Genomic DNA, 16,339 nt, shown 5'->3' on the forward strand with positions numbered 1-16,339 from the left:
TGCACCTCAGGGCTTGAAGCGAAACGGAGACTGGCTCCCTTGCTGCTGGGGAAGTAGAATGTTGAGTCCTTGGCCCCGCTGATTGTACTGATGTCCTTATTTGAGTTGAAGCAAGATAATTTTCACTAAGACTTAAAAATCTTTTGAACTAGCGAATAGTTGATTAAATTTGAAATTGGACTCTTTCAAGTTTAGTGTTAAGGGCATCACACAAAAAGCAAAACCTCAATTTTATATTACTTTAGAAGCCTTTAGTAGACATCGAAGATGTAGAAGGACAAGGCAATAAATTCAGGATTCTGAAACAAAGCTAAGTGATAGAAACAATCTTTTCATGCTATTTGATTGAATTAAGTGCACTGAACATTACAACGATCGGAGTGTGTGTGTAACTGCTCAATACCTAAATACTAGTAGCACACTCCATAATTATCCTTATCCCACTCTTCTTTTTTTTCCAGATAAAAGAAAATCAAGAGAAATCGAATACTGGAATTACTATAAACCACTGGAAATTACTCTGGGTCACATTCCAGTCAAGTGAACAGGAACCAGCCAATAGGCACTAAACCTCTGGGATATGAACAAATCTAGGCCCCAGAAGCTAATAGTGCTCTAAGAGAGTAAAGTGCAACTCAACCACGGAGCAAAATGTGAGAATAATGCATGTGAGCTGCTTGTATTCCCATTCTGCAGAGCAGTTTAAGGTGTACTGTCGCTTTTTGGGAGGGGCCAAAGTTAATATAGCCTTAGAACCCGCCGTAGCGGGCTCTACCGGCTATTAAAGGCCCGCTCCCCGCGTTAAATGCCCGAGCCGGAGGGAGAGGGACTTTAATAGCCGGTAGAGCCCGCTACGGCGGGTTCTAAGGCTATTAGAACATTCTGCCACACAGGGCAGAATGTTCTATTAAAAAAAAAAATGTTCACGGAGCCCGAGGGGATTAGAATCCCCTCGGGCTCCGTGAGGCTTTGTTCACAGCTGTTGCTGTGAACAAAGCGAACATTGGAATGTTGGCGCTGCGGGCTTTTACCGGCCAGTAAAAGCCTGCAGCACTCCATTGTTTTCAATGGAGCCCCCAGCATTCCAATGTTCTAATAAGACTGTATTCATCCTTGTTTCTTAATGGCCCATTAGGAACATTCTATACCATTGTTTGTTGGTTAGGCTTAATAATCAGTGAATGAGATTAAAGTATCACATTTTTAGTGCCTTGTTTAGTTTTACGTTTTTCACTGGGTGAGAGTAAGCAAAGTACCAGTAAAACTTAGTGGTAGAACACAGTTCCTCCATACCTAATAAGGAACAAAGGTTTCCCATCATTCCAGTACATTTATTGAAAATGACATTTGAAAAGCTCACAGATGACCTCAAAGAGCATATTTGAAAACACTGCATATGTAATACGTGTAGGTAAACCACATTACCGTAATATTTAAAAAAACAGAGTGCTGGACTTCGTCATAAGTGACATAGACTGATTTCACACCAATGTACTCCACATCAATGGACCGAGGAAACAGGAAGAACACAGCAAGTCCCGAAAGAAGTAAACAAAGGATGACAGAAAATGTCACATAAAGCTTTCTGAAATAAAAACAAAAGGAATTAAAGGGTTACATGGATCATCTCAAGTTTAATGTTATGGTGTATAGAAAGCACATGTAACACCATAATCAGTTCAAGTTGCACATACAGTCCTGCTCAACACTACTGGGCAGTTCACAGGATTGTATTTATAAACAGTGATAGTCAAAAGAACCTGAACTCGTGTTTCCTCACTACAAACACAGAAGACAGCGGCATCAAATGTTAATAGTCTCATAACATATTCTAGCTGCACAATTTCTGTCATATGTCCTCTTCCTGCCACTTCAACTCAATCACTTCTGTCACTTGTGATTACAGCAACATCTAACTAATTGGTCTCCAACAGTATTCCTTCTCCATAAAATAAAATAAAAAGTTACTTACCTTCTGTGACGTCTTATCTGGTAGAGACTATATCTAGCTGCAGACGTCATACCTTTGAATTCTCCCCAGGAATCAGACTAGATCCAGAAGACTTTCGTGAGCAGTACTCCTACATGTTGGTAGGTAGCGTCGATTGACTCTGTGTCTGTCTTTGGTATTGTCCATGCAGGAAATTACAGGGCAATTCAATAAAGGCGCCACCTAGGCTTGCCAACGTTGTTTTTTTTTTCACAACTTTCCATGCCAAGAGTGCGGAGTTAAGAAGAACACTGACCACTGGTGTGTCAAAACTAGGGCCCTGAAAGGGAAGTTCCTGTCCCTAGAAATCCATTCACAGAGCAGAGAGGGTCAGTAAGGAATCTGCAGCTAGATATAGTCTCTATGAGACAAGTTGTTACCAAAGGCGAGTAACTTGTTCATCTGATACAGACTTCTAGCTGCAGATTCTATACCTCCGACTAGATACCCAAACAATACAATCCCCGGAGGTGGGTCTGCGAACCATTTTCAAATGAGAAAGTCCTGCAGGACCGAACGTGCAAAGTGCCCGTCCCTACAGACTGATTGTCCAGGCAGTAGTGTTTGGTAAACGTGTATAGGGATACCCACTTTGTTGCCCGACGTCCAAGGCCGGGACATTGCATGCTAATGCAGTGTTCACAGCTTTAGCTCTGTGGAATGAATGTGCAAACCCTTGGGGTGTAGCTTGTTGGCCATTGGGTAACAGATATTAATGCAGAGTATGACCCATCTGGGCATGGACTGCTACTGTCAGACCTTTATTTGCATCAACATACCCTACAAAGAGTTGGTCATCCACCCGGAACTCTCTTGTACAATCAAAGTAGAACGTCAAGCTCTTTTTTGGGCCCAGGCGGTGGACTCTTTCCTCCTCCTTAGTAGGATGTGTAGGTGTGTAAAAAGTAGGCAAGCTGACAGATTGCGTTACATGAAAATTTGTGTCCACTTTTGGCAGAAAAGTGGCCCTAGTTCGAAGCACCACTTTTGTCAGGACAAATGGAAAGGTAGAGCGGCTTGGATGATAAAGCCTGCAGCTCTCTTCCTCTGCGGGCAGATGTAATTGCCACAAGGAAGGCTGCTTTCAATATGGGAAGCCTGAAGGGACAGTTGTGAAGAGGTTCAAAAGGAGCACACATCAAAAAGGTCCTAACCAAATCAAGATCCCACTGGGGCATAATGAATTTGTATGGAGCGAAGAGATTTTTAATACCTTTTAGGAACCAATGTACAACAGAAGACTTGAACAATGAAGGCTGATCAGGCAACCGCAAAAGGGCAGAGATAGCAGATAAATAGCTCTTAAGAGTGCCCAAAGCACAGTCCTGCAGATCAAGGTAAAGAATGAACATTAGAACCTCAGAAAGAGGGACAGATAGGGGATCGAGAAACGTGTCTGTCCACCATGACAGAAATTTCTTACAACAGGTGTATTCTGTTTTGGTGGAGGGATGACTGGTTGGCAAAATGACATTACAGACTTCAGGAGGGAGGTCAAAAGCTGTCAACTGCCAAAGCTGAATCTCTACGTAAGAAGGTGGAGAGTGGAGAGGTTCGGGTGAAGTAACCTCCTCTGCTGCCATGACAGATCTTCCTGAAGGGTCAGTCTGATATGTGGATCGATCAACATGCTCAGCATCTCAGGATATCACTCTCCATGCCCAGTCTGGAGCCACAAGTATTACTTGGGCCCAGTCAGTCCTGATCTTCTTGAAAACTCTTGGAAGGAATAGTATGGGTGCAAAGGCGTAGAGGAGGCACTGAATTTCACTCCAGTTGAAAAACTGCGGATGTTGGGCGTACTTGGCAGAGGTGAAGAGATCTAACCAAGGCTCTCCACACTGCTAAAAGAGACCTTGCAACATCCCCAGATGGAGATGCCATTTGTGATTCACTAGGCAGTTGTTGACCCACCAGGGATAATCTCTGCTGTTCCACCATACCCAGAGGCGAAGAACCTCTTGACAAAGGGTCCACACAACCCCACCCCACCCTGCTTGTTGCAGTATGACATGCAGGTGGTGTTGTCCTTGAACACTTGCATTATCTTCCCTTGATAGAAGAAAGGATTTCAATGCAAGTCAAATCACACTGAGATCCAAAATATTAATGTGGAGTCCTGCTTCCATCGGAAACCAAATTCCTATGATGACCACCCCATCCCAGGAGCGATGCATCTGTCACTACTGTCAGATCTGGCTGGGGAAGGGAGAGTAATCTGCCTCTGGCCCAATCGTGGTTCATTAACCACCACTGCAGATCTTTTGCATTTCCTCCGAGATCTGGACCATGTCAGAGAGATTCCCCTGATGCTGCGCCCATGGAAACTTCAGGTCCCACTGAATAGCCCACATATGCCATCTGGCATGTGTCACCAGCAGGCTGCAGGAGGCCATAAGCCCGAACAGCCTCAGAGCCATTCTCACAAACATCCAGGACAGAGGCTGAAAGATCGGTATAATAGCCTGAATATCCTGGACTCGCCCCTCAGAGGATAAGCCTGAAACTGAACTGTGACCACAACAGCTCCAATGAAAAAGAGCATCTGAGAGGGAGTCAAGTGTGACTTCGGCACATTTATAGTGAACCCAAGGGAATGCAGGAGGTTCGCTATGGTCTAGAGGTGGGAGGAGACCGCCTGGTTGAGGGAGGACGGCGGACTGAACAGACCACAGGCCTCCTGACCCATGAGGTCATTGGGACCCACACCCTCAGCCACAGAGGGGCTGGGCAGCATGTGCAGCACATTGGCTGCATGGAAATTGGTGTGGTTGGTAACCTCTTTCATACCCAAGTAAGGATTGAAAGGCAGATTGAGGGTGACAAGGGACCACTGCGAGGCCCAAGGACCTGGCTGTAGCACGAGAATCCTTGAAGTGCTCGAGCACTAAATCTTCCTAGTCTCCTAAGTGACAGGTGCCTCTGAAGGGCATGTCCATAAGGGAAACTTAGACATCCCCCGAAAAGCCAGAAGTCCTCATCCAAGAGTGGTGCCTCAGGGCCAATGTCTAGAAACCCCTCTGCCTGTCTGGGCTGCAACGGATCATGAACTTTGCTACATCTCTCCCGTCTGCAACAGCTTGAGAGAATACAGCCTAGGACTCCTCTGGTACCTGTAGCAGCACTTGTTCAACTGTACCCCAAAGCATGTGGGAATAATGGCCCAAAAGACATGTGGAGCTCCCATACCGCAATGTAAGGATGGTGGAAGAAAACATCTTCTTCCCAAATGAATCCAACCTTTTGGATTCCCAATCTGGGTGAGCCGGTGGGAACGACCCATGGGAGGTAGAGTCTTGGACCACCGAGCTCTCAGGGGTAGAGTGTTGCATCAAGAACCTTGGGTCCCTAGGTGCAGGCGATGGTGGTGGGCAATTGTCCAAGTCACAGGAGCCCCTGTGCTTGTTTGGACCAGGTACCTAGAAGGACGTCAGTGAGGGCATCATTGAACGGGAGCAGGGGTTCAGTGTTGGAAGCTCCTGGTTGCAGCAAATCTGTGAAGAGATTAGTCTTGACGGACAAATAGGGTAGCTTAAGGTCCAGGACCTCAACTAGTGCAGATCCAGCGCTGGATCCTTAACAGCCCATCCACGTCGATGCCGAAGCTGCTGGTGCTGAGCCTGATGGTGCCCCATCTGACCACATGGGCACAGAAGGCACTCCTGCAGGGTCAGGCTGCCCAAAAATGAGGAGCATGGCCTCATAAAATTCTCTGAGTTGGGCAGGGGTCGCTCCAGTTCCAGGAAACTTGCAGAGGTGAGGAGGCCCAAGCGCAGGTTCTGAAGAATGAGGCCTAGAATGACGATGATCTGTCACAACGTCGGCCGAGGAAAAGTGAAAGAGCGCCTAGACTTCTCACTTTTTTCCTTGTGCCTTGACTTACCCAATCACCCAGAGGACTTTGAATGGGACGACAATGACTACAGACTCTGCGACCGGTCCCGGGACCTTTTCCCGACCGAGACCTGCATGGAGTTGTGTTCTGGTTCTATGGAGCCATTTTAGTGATGTCTGTGGGCACGTTATTTTAGCAACTAGGCCTGCTGTCTGTGCCCTTTAGCCTAGTAACATTTTTATTTTATTTAATTTTATTCTTTTAGAAACAATCACATTTGTGGTGATGTTTTATTTTCCTTTATTTTGTTGTCCTTTCTCCTAGGAAAGCATTTACATTTCTTAGCACAACATTCTTTCACTCCGTGCTTTCTTCAAAGCTGCGACGAGATAGAATTGCCGACTCAAGTGGTACACCGTGCGTCTAACATTTCAACAGAGACATACATATTTTTACACGGGGACACTTTTCTCAAGACACTAGCTGTTGTATCATAAAAACATCTCTCTGTCCCCTGCACATTAGAGAGGTTCCAGCCAAATGACCACAACTGCATGTTGTCTGACTTTGTTACAGCTGCTTGCTGAGTCTACCGATTCCCTGTCCTATATGGGGATGGTATCTCTATAGAGGACAGCCTCCTTCACTACTGTCATAATCAGGTATGGGGGATGATACCATCACAGGGGGTCCTAAAGGGCGGATTAAGGCTTATCCTGCCATGTTATAACATAAAACATTAGTGGCGCAGGTAGGAATCACACATGCTGTATAGTGACAGTATGGTGGGGCTTTTCTTTTGTTTCGTTTTTCTTGTCACTATTCTACTTTTAGTATGTTTTATGATCCTAATTATTGCACTTCATGTTATTTCATCTAGTATGCAGATGATTCAATAAATCTTATTGAACCATTCTCTGCTTCTGTTTGTCTTTGCAAGTGTGAGACGGATGTAACTGAGAAAAGGATGAGATCTGATCCATCCCGATTTCCCTGAGAAGTCACAATGCCATGCGCCCGGTTGCCACAAATCATCCTTGTTCTTAGGCAGAGGTGAGGGGCTGCTAGCTGGCCGGAAAAGGAGTAGGCCGACAGTTGTCACATGGTGTGGGACCAAACTCAGTTCCCTACAATTCAGGTGATGCTGCTGCATAAATCCAGCAGCCTCACTGGTAAAATGAGAGCCAACACAACCGTGGGCTGCCAACAGCTTTAGGGGCCACTGCCTCAAAGCCTTTAGATGCATGGCCCAGCACTCGGAGAATGACTTTGGGTCGTATATCAGACATCACGAGCATGAAAGATAAGGATCTTTCATGGACGTCGCCCGAATCACAGGAACTGCAGGGCTTGAAACCTATCTTTCTACATGTCATCCCTTGACACACCAGAGTGATCAGAAAAAAGAATTCAACTAAATAAAAAAAGTTAAAAGCCGACTTGGGGTAGCTCTCTTCGGATCAGCGCTGGCTGGTGCAGAAAGAAAAGAACTGATGTTGGCATGCCTACGTAGTACCTGTAGAGGAACCGCAACATAATTTCTAACACAGGCGACGTCGACAACAGACACAGAGCCGATCAATGCCAACTACCAACGTGCAGGGGTACTGCTTACGAAAATCTTCTGGATTTAGTTTGACACCTGCAGAGAATTCAAAGGTAAGGTGTCTGCAGCTAGAAGTCTCAACAACATGCTGTAAAACTCACCAACATCTTTAATACGACTGAGTCAAGACTAACAGAGGGCACCCCTTTCACTTGAGCAATGCTCTTCACTAACGTCAATCGCTTGCCCCTTCCAAACTATTTTGCACAGCTCACAGTCTTAGGTGTTGTGATACCCTGGGAACCATTCTCTGTAATCTCCTATCCAGGTCTGGAAATAGCCTCTGTTCCTGCAATAAAATCTGCTGTCACACTATACCTCCTCAGGTTCCAGGATCTCCCACGGGATACTCAAAGCCACTCTTCAGCTCCTGGCCCACTGAAGTCAGCCAGACATCTGCTGTAATATCAATAATTTCCTGTAGTATGAGACGTAGATGGTCTTTGTTCTATTTCTCATTATTTACCAACACCACCTTCTGAAGTTACAGTTTTGAGTTACACGTCATATGTATCAACTTCACTCTGTGTACCGGGTTTCTTTACAAAACGCATTGCTTCATTAAAAATGAAGAGAAAATAATTATGGCTATCGAAAGAAAATATAAGATAAAACAGCACTCAGGGCTTATTGATTATGAGGGTTTTGACAGCATGGAAGATGAAGACAATATGATTTTATTTTAATTACAGCCGTGGTGACTATACTGAAGGAGATTAATAGTTTTATGCATGGTCAAATTCATTCCTGCAAGGTCAAATTCATTCCTGAGTCAGAAGTACTCTGCTATAGGCAGGAGATTACTGGTATCGATCTTCGATGCAATGAGCATATGGCAGTAAGAGGCCATCCACTTGTGGGTAGCTGTGATGCAGCAAAAGAATGGGTTAATGTGAAAGAAGTGTAGAAAGACATCAGGAGGTTCATTCAAAAGAGATGAGAGGTTAACCGCAACAAGGCTACAATGTCACCCATGGAAGTCATGCAGAGGAAAGAAAGGATAGGCTCAGAAAAAGACCTTGAGGCATGATGAAAAGCCTTTGAGGCACACTGACTGGCAGTAGGATGGAGACAGATTTTCCCAAGCAAGATAAGATGGTTTATGAACAGCTGTGAGGTAGTAGGATAATGCGCAAACATGCTTCCAATGGAAGACCCATCTAGATTCTCAACAGGGGTAATCAATTGTCTCAAAATGCGGGAAGACTGTGCTGTTGGCAGTTTCACAGGGTCCGTCAGTAGGGATCCTAAAATAAGGTCTGGCACTGCACCTCTCGGAGTTAAATTTATACATCAGTAACTCAAAACCAAGTGAATTGATCTCCAATAAACCCCTCAGACAAAACCCTGGTAGGGTGCCTTTTAGATGCGGTGCAAATCAGTTAAGCCATTACTTGCACTTTCGGCTGGAAAGGCACGTACAATAGGGTTCCTCAAAATTAAAATGTATTTTCTTGGCTTCAATATCTCTTCATTTACCATTCTAATTTAATCACCAAAACGTTGGGCAAAATTTTAACCAACACAAATACCAAAGGTTTCCTTCTAACTGGCGTGTTCTAAAATTTCACTTGAGCAGGTATAATTATAGCAAAATTATGGCCATGTTTTCAGCTGTTTTCTATGAAGGTGGAAAAATGTAATTGCTAACCACTAAACATATGGACACATGTTTGCAATTTTAAAGGACATTGTGCATGTAACAGCAAATTTATATTTTCTCTGGGTCTTGGGCCAGGTTTGGCCAAGGTGTGCCTTTATGCATGGGTCTTCAAGCTAAGGGTGAAAAAAAGAATTAAAATCCTCTACAAAGGGGACCAATTTGCAATATTTTAAATTCTGTTGCTGTAAAAAGTATTGTTCAGTGTAATTATCCATTGTGGCTGATTTGCTTTTAGGTCTGGTGTTTAGCAAGACCTTTAAATTTGACTAAACGATAGATAGATAGATAAATAGATAGACAGACAGATAATACTAAAAGGAGCTGTCCCCAAGACTTTGCATCCACTCATATGTTCATATGCCTTTTATATTATAGTTCCACCCACTACAGATACCTCATGTAGCAACGGGTGAGCTCACTTAAGCCATTGGCTAACTTCACTGTGAGTGACTGCATTTAATCTTTCACAAGAAGCACATCCACACACAAAGTAGTTCCCTTCAGTAACAGGGACTATGGCAGCAAGTGCTTCTTGAGGCCAAATAATTGTTTTGCTTTTAGTCAACATTTATTTTTATATTGGCAAGGGCTGTCACCTCATTCATTAATTTAGAAAACCCATGAAAAAACAAAATAGGCATTGACAAAACTAAAAGGCTGGTAGTGAAGACCAGACCCATTTCCTTTGCCAGTGCATGTTCCCATCCGCCTAGCCCCCTTGAAGTAAGGCAGGAGGTCAGACACAGAGAGGTCAGGGATTACAATTCACACAAGGTATTCCGTTGGCTCCACATCACACAAGATTAATGGGGCCCATACAGTGAACAAACAGGCTTCCTGCATCTGCACAGAGCCCACTGGAGACGTTTAGGTCCAAACCGCAGGCGTCTAATATTTCTGTTCAACAACAACTAGTGCCTCACTTGGTTAACTAGAAGTAAAATCAAAGTGGTCATTGATAAGTGTATGTGTTTCCTGCCTTGCCAGGCTGATCTCCTTAGGTCAAGGGACCACAGCAGTTTGCAAAATGTGCCAGGTTACTTCGAAATGTGCACTTGGTATCAGTTGGGTTGGAACACTTCTAATAGCACCACTTAACAATAAATAAATCACGCTCATTTTATATTTTTCTAATTTTTAAGTTATTTTTATTAATCTTTGCAATGTAGCAGGTGCGTGGCATTTCTGTTATGAAGATATCATGACAGTTTCAGAAGGTTTGGTGCAGGACACAACACTTCATTGAAATGCACAGTTAGCAACACAGGAATCCTCAGAGGTCAGCTGTTTCACCAACACCCGTTCAACTAAAGTCTGTAGCTTAAAATGCAAACATTTCTTTCACAGAGGAATCAATAAAAAAAAAAAGAGAGACAACCAAGAACGCAATATCTTTTATTTTTAGTCACATATTACTGGTAATTATTTACCTTCCTAATAAAAGTTAAACACATTTCTTTTGTATCGCATGCTAGATGTATCCTTTACTATGTTTCTTAAATGGACTACTGGTTCAATTCTGTGGATGTGCAATGTTAACACAAAAACACTGTTGCTTTGTTGACAATCATATAAAGTTGAATGTACAGTGAATGTTTTAAAACTATATTTTAGTCAAATACTCCTTTCCTTTGCACTAACAGCGTAGCTTTCAGGTTGATAAAGACTTCCTGGGGGCTTTCTGAAAGGAGAACTAAGAATGTATTCTGCCCATTGCTTACCATTCGCTCTGTGGTTTGTAACTCACCTGTGCTTGCTTTCTATTTGCTGGATTTGCTTGTTTTAGGCTGTCCAGGCCATTTACTGTATTCAAGTACTCACTTTCTGTACACACACCTTTAAATTGTCTTCCTATCTTGTGTTCCTATTTTGTTACATTTGTTGTGCACTCAAAAGCAGAGATTGAGGCTCTGTCCTCGAGGGAGCTTGGTGTTTACTTTTCTTTTTCTGACTTCAAAGTGAGAGGATTTATTTAACAGTCTGGGAGTAAGAAAGTAAAGGCTTTTTTCTAGCATACAACAACATTTAAATGTATATAGATTAACTGTGCAAATATTTCAGATTATACCTGATTTAGGAAAGAACAAATGAAGCACGTTTTTGTAATTCTGAAGTGTGCTAGAAACAACTATTTAAAAGGGTCAAAATAAATCAATACACTAGGTGATGCCATTTCCTCAAATTATTGTTTGTGCGCTGTATCATTTTATCAGTAAAACTGTATAACTGTACAAATGTAATTGACAATTGAAACCACCCCACGATAAACACACACAGATACTCTATGCCAATTTTCTCCACTCTACAACACTTCACTCCACTCTACGACACACCACTCTGTTCCACTCTAAGACAATCTATGCACTTCTATGACAACTGACTTCACTCCATGCCCCCACTCTACACTTTCATCCACTCCACAACACTGTGCTCTAGTTCATGCTGCAACAATCCACTCTGACACTCCACTATATTCCACTCCACAACACACTACTCCACTCTATACACCACCACTGTACATGCTTTTACTCCATTTTACGTCCCTCCACTCTAAGACATTCCACTCTATGAAACTCACTGTACTCCAAAACTCTACGCCACTGTACTCCACGCCACCTTGCTCCATGACACTCTATGACCTTGCCCTGTATGAGCCTCCATTTCACTGTATGACACACCACTCTGCCCCATGCTACGACACCCTATGCCCCTCCACTCCATGTTACTCCACTCTTTATAACATTCTCTACACCACTACACAGTACTCCACTTAACGCTACCCCACTCTACAATACCCTATGCGACACCACAACACTCCGCTCCACTCTATGCTACTCTACACCACTCCATTCGGCAACACTTTACTCCACAACATTCTACAACACTCCACAACCCTTCACTCCATTTTATGCCACTGCACAATACTCTGTGCCACTTCACTTTAAGACACTCCCTATGCTCCATGATACTAACTCTAAGCCATGCTGAAAAGCGCCCATTATGGTGTACAACATGCCTAAAACACATCAGCAAAGTCAATAGCTCCTGCACAGGCGAAACCCGTTGGCTTTGTCAATGCTTTTTTGAGAGGTAGCTTCCTTCATAACTGCATTCAGGGGGCAAGATGTGGCTCTGGTTTAGGATATCTATGAATAGGACCGAGTGATAAGCGTATTTCAATGAGCCCATTGTATGCTGACCACAGACATTTCTGCTGCCATCTTTGCACACAGCCATTATGATCTCTTCATCACATATAGTCAAGGGACGAGTAAGGTTTCCCTTAGAATCTTCGCTATAGTCTGAATCAGGAAAACTGATCAATCAAATACTGTAAAGGGAATAGAGATGCTCCAGAAAAATACTGTGACTTGCAAGTCTAGAGCTGGCAGGGTCTTGAAACTCAAACGAGTAACAGAATGGTCAACTCCAAAACTTAGTTATCACAATCATTGTCCCATGAATTCCTCCTTCAAGGAAAAAGGGCTTGGGCAGGCAAAACCTTCTGTGAATAGCTGGTGTCAATATACTTTGGCTGCAGATCTGACATGGATTGGAAAGCAGGTGACAAGATCGGCAAAGGACGAAAACCTGATGATGAGGAATCTGACAGGTAATGAGGCCCAAGTTGAGCCATGGGTAAATAACACCTCTCTTCTGCGTAGTAATATGTTCTACTGTTTTTACAGCAGAAAATAACAGTACAATTGAAAAGGTGATGTTTCCTCCTTGTTGGGTGCAAACATCTGTTGGAAGTGAGAGAAGGATGAGATGTACAGTGCATTACTGACCTGAAAGGCTGTATGCAGCAATGATATCTTGTTAACTGGAGCGCAGAATTATGTATACAGTTTTAGCAAGAAGATGATATGCAATGATTCACACTGCAGGCCAAGTTTTCTCAATGACTAAGTTTATATGGGGCTCATTATCAAAAGACACGCTACGATCAGGCTGTCACAGCTTTAGAAAACACCCTAAAAATCTTAAAGTTATTGTTAGATGTTCATTGTTTTAGCTAGTTTCTCTGTTGCACAAAATGCCTCAAAGTGGTGAATGAATGACAGCAAAAACTTCCAAATGTAAAGGAAAATCTTCTAAATATCTTTGAACGTCTGTGTTCGAAAAGGATGAGGTGGCTGTAACAAAGTAACAGCAAAGACAGCTGACGGCAGCAACCAATTTCCCACACAAGGCGCAAACTCTATGTCAAAATTGGAACAATAGCCAATTTCTCTACAGGTGACAGCCTTCGTATGGGTGTGGAAGATGGGAAAAAAATACATGGCAAAGATGCTGTTATGATTAAGAGAAAATTTAGGCAAGATCAGTTTTTTATTTTACCTTTGAAATCTGCTGTTTGGACCTCTGGCGGCCTCAAATCACTAAAATGGAGTCGCCCTCATATTAGTTTCGGCCAAAAATGCATTTCAGCTATAACCTCCAGTGCCCACCTTTTAAACTAAGGTCTCATCCCGCGCAGCTAGGGCAACAAGCTCTGTGCATGCTATGTGTGGACCAATTACGATCAAGCATGTGCAGACTGAGCTAGGAAGACTGCTGTCGGACTCTGGCTGGCATATGTGCATGGTTAGCACACAACAGGACCCAAAATAAATTTCTTAAAGTCTGCTAACGTCTTTAAGTACAATCAGGGAATACGTACAACGTGTTACTTTTCTTTTTAGCTGAAATGTAAGCCTGTACTTTGTTAACTCTTTTCAGACTTTGTATAAAATGTGACTATCCATAAATAAAGATTGCCATTAGAAAGGAAAGTCATAAATGTGTCTTTTACTACCAAAGTCTTAATCACAATACAGCTCATGAATTAGTTTTAATTTATGAGATAATTTATGGAACTGTAACGTTGGACACATTTTCTGAGTCATCTAATGGAAATCAAGGTTTGGGCTACTGTCCTGAGCCAAGTCACTCTGCTGTCTATGTTTCACTCTATTCCCTTGCCTGAGAACATCAGATACATTCTGGAAGTTTACACTTCTCCTGGAAGAGCAAGTGGTCATGGTGAAAACTCCATAACATAATTAATTTCATCTCTTCAACAACCACTTGCTGTATATGTTCACATGGGATAAAGCAAAAGCAAACAGGTTTCTGGCTCTAGTCATCACATAGTAGTCCCTTTGATGTCCTGGAGGGAAGAAATCAGACTTAAATAGGGGAAGCTAACTGTACTGTGATTTCCCTTCAGGTGTCATCTTGATTCTTCCAAGAATGTTGTGGAGGGAAGTTGGACAACCAATGGGCAGTTCTCTTTAAGTGTCAGTCAGATTGGAGGTAATGTGGCATTTTTGCAGTGGGTATGGAGTTCCAGCCCCTAGATCTCTTAATCTACCTCTATTTCTAAACCCGTACATAAGGAAGAACATTTGAGAAGATGGGGGGCAGCTGAAGAAGAATACACCATCACAGTGCATGAGCTCCTGTCTAGGCTGGAAGAGCCCAACTTTGACCTGTACTTGTGGAACTTGGTTGGACTCTTTTGCCAGAACTAGCTGTACCAGCACCCTTATTCTTCCAGTAGAGGGTGAACTTGTTACGGACCTTGGGGGAAGGAGTATTCTCCGACTGGTTTGGGTTGTGGGTGCCCCCAAGAAAGGGTACCACCTGCTCCTACTTGACACACAAACAACTCTGTAATTAGTTGAAGGCCTTGGGTGCTTTCAGAGTGCAAGCAGAGAGAGTGGTCTGTCTTTAGGATTGTGGGTGCTGATACAGGGAAACCTCAGGTGAGAAAACTACTAATAGCTGGACTGCAAAGCCTCAATCATTGCATCCCTGTTTTAAAAAAATAACCCTAAAGATAGAGGGGAGGCAAAAAAAAAAAAAAAAAAAGTGGCCCCCATTTCCCAGAGAGACCCTGGCATCAGTTATGTGCACTCTCGCTGGAGGAGGTCCCTTAGGACACTGGTCAAATCTCCCACTCATGAGGAAAGAGGCATGAGAAAACAGTTAAGCAGGAACCATCACCTTCCCCACCAGATATCTGAAGAGCAAGTGCCAGACAGAAAGAACGTTCGCTGGACAAACCAGCCACACTATTACCTAGCCTGCCGAGAGCAGGCTGGGACAATGGGTGCCTTCACACTTACCATTGCAAAACCACTGTACAGCACATCAAAAGCCTTGAAAAGAAAAAGTTCACCACTGCAGCCATTTAAAAGGGACCACGTGGGCTGAAAACAAGCTGATTAAGGCCTTGGAACAGCCAAAAAAAATGTAGAGGGTTCTTATGATGAAGCCCCATAAGTGCAGGGGTTTTTGGATTTTTCTATGTAGCTGGTAGGAGCAGAGCAGGTCTTCCTGCAACAGCCCTCACTTTTTGTAAGAGTGGCAACCTAAGCCTCTCGGGCCAAGAAATTAGCAATGCTGGGGAGGTTTACTTTTTTGTGTGTATTTAAGCACTTCCACGGATTAGTGTTGTCCTAGCATGCATTGGACGAACTGTGTCTTCGAGTGCTGAGAAGTTCAATCAAATGTTAACTGTTTTGTCCATCGAAAGCCCCGCAGGTGTGCAGGTTATTAAAGAAAAGCAGGAATGTTCTTAATTTAGCCAACATCTTGGCACTGTTTTGCCATGTTTAAAAGTGTGTTGAAGCCCCAAAAGCGTGGGTTGCTAATAGTGAAAGTAAGAACATTTTTCATAATTATGGGACAACTTGCACTGTTTATTGATATTGAGAGACTCATATTTTCATTTTGTTAAATGTATGGGAAACACTATGCAATAAACCCAGTAGGTCAAACTTTTATAACTGCATACAAGACTGGCTCTAGGCATATATTGTGGGTACTGTGAATGTAGGGGTTAGGGACTACTGGTGCAGAAACCTTTATCAAGGCCCCAGACCTACTGGTGACTTGGGCTCCTTTTCACTCTGTATCCCCCAGTCCCTTCCAAGCTCTGCAGCAAGCTGCCTATGAGGTTTTACTCCAAGTGGGCTATATTCCTATTCACTGAAAATAGCTACTCCACATCCTTTCTCCGGGGAAACCATAGTCTTTTATTCACATACATCTTATTGTGTTCCCTAAACCACCCACCTTGCTATTCTCTAATGATTCCCACTCCATCCAACTACAGGATCAACCTCCCTTCTAAGCAAAGGCTTATACTGACTTTTCTCCAACTAAAGCACCACACCACAGCGTCTTCACATTTATATACGCCCACATTGTCTACAGTATAAACAAGCAAAGTTTTAGTGTATATTTTATTTT

At 43.3% G+C, this 16,339-nt stretch overlaps 1 protein-coding gene across 3 annotated transcripts in view; it reads right to left on the bottom strand.

The window, feature by feature from the left end:
- Positions 1-16,339, bottom strand: part of TMEM106B (transmembrane protein 106B) — a 102,812-nt gene that overhangs the window by 35,153 nt on the left and 51,320 nt on the right. For all 3 annotated transcript variants that reach the window (XM_069211829.1, XM_069211828.1, XM_069211830.1), the window contains exon 4: positions 1,426-1,585. In XM_069211829.1, the coding sequence (XP_069067930.1) occupies positions 1,426-1,585 (160 nt within the window). The remainder of the gene's footprint in view (positions 1-1,425; positions 1,586-16,339) is intronic.

The sequence above is a fragment of the Pleurodeles waltl genome, chromosome 10 (assembly GCF_031143425.1).
Source record: "Pleurodeles waltl isolate 20211129_DDA chromosome 10, aPleWal1.hap1.20221129, whole genome shotgun sequence".
Lineage (NCBI taxonomy): Eukaryota > Metazoa > Chordata > Amphibia > Caudata > Salamandridae > Pleurodeles > Pleurodeles waltl.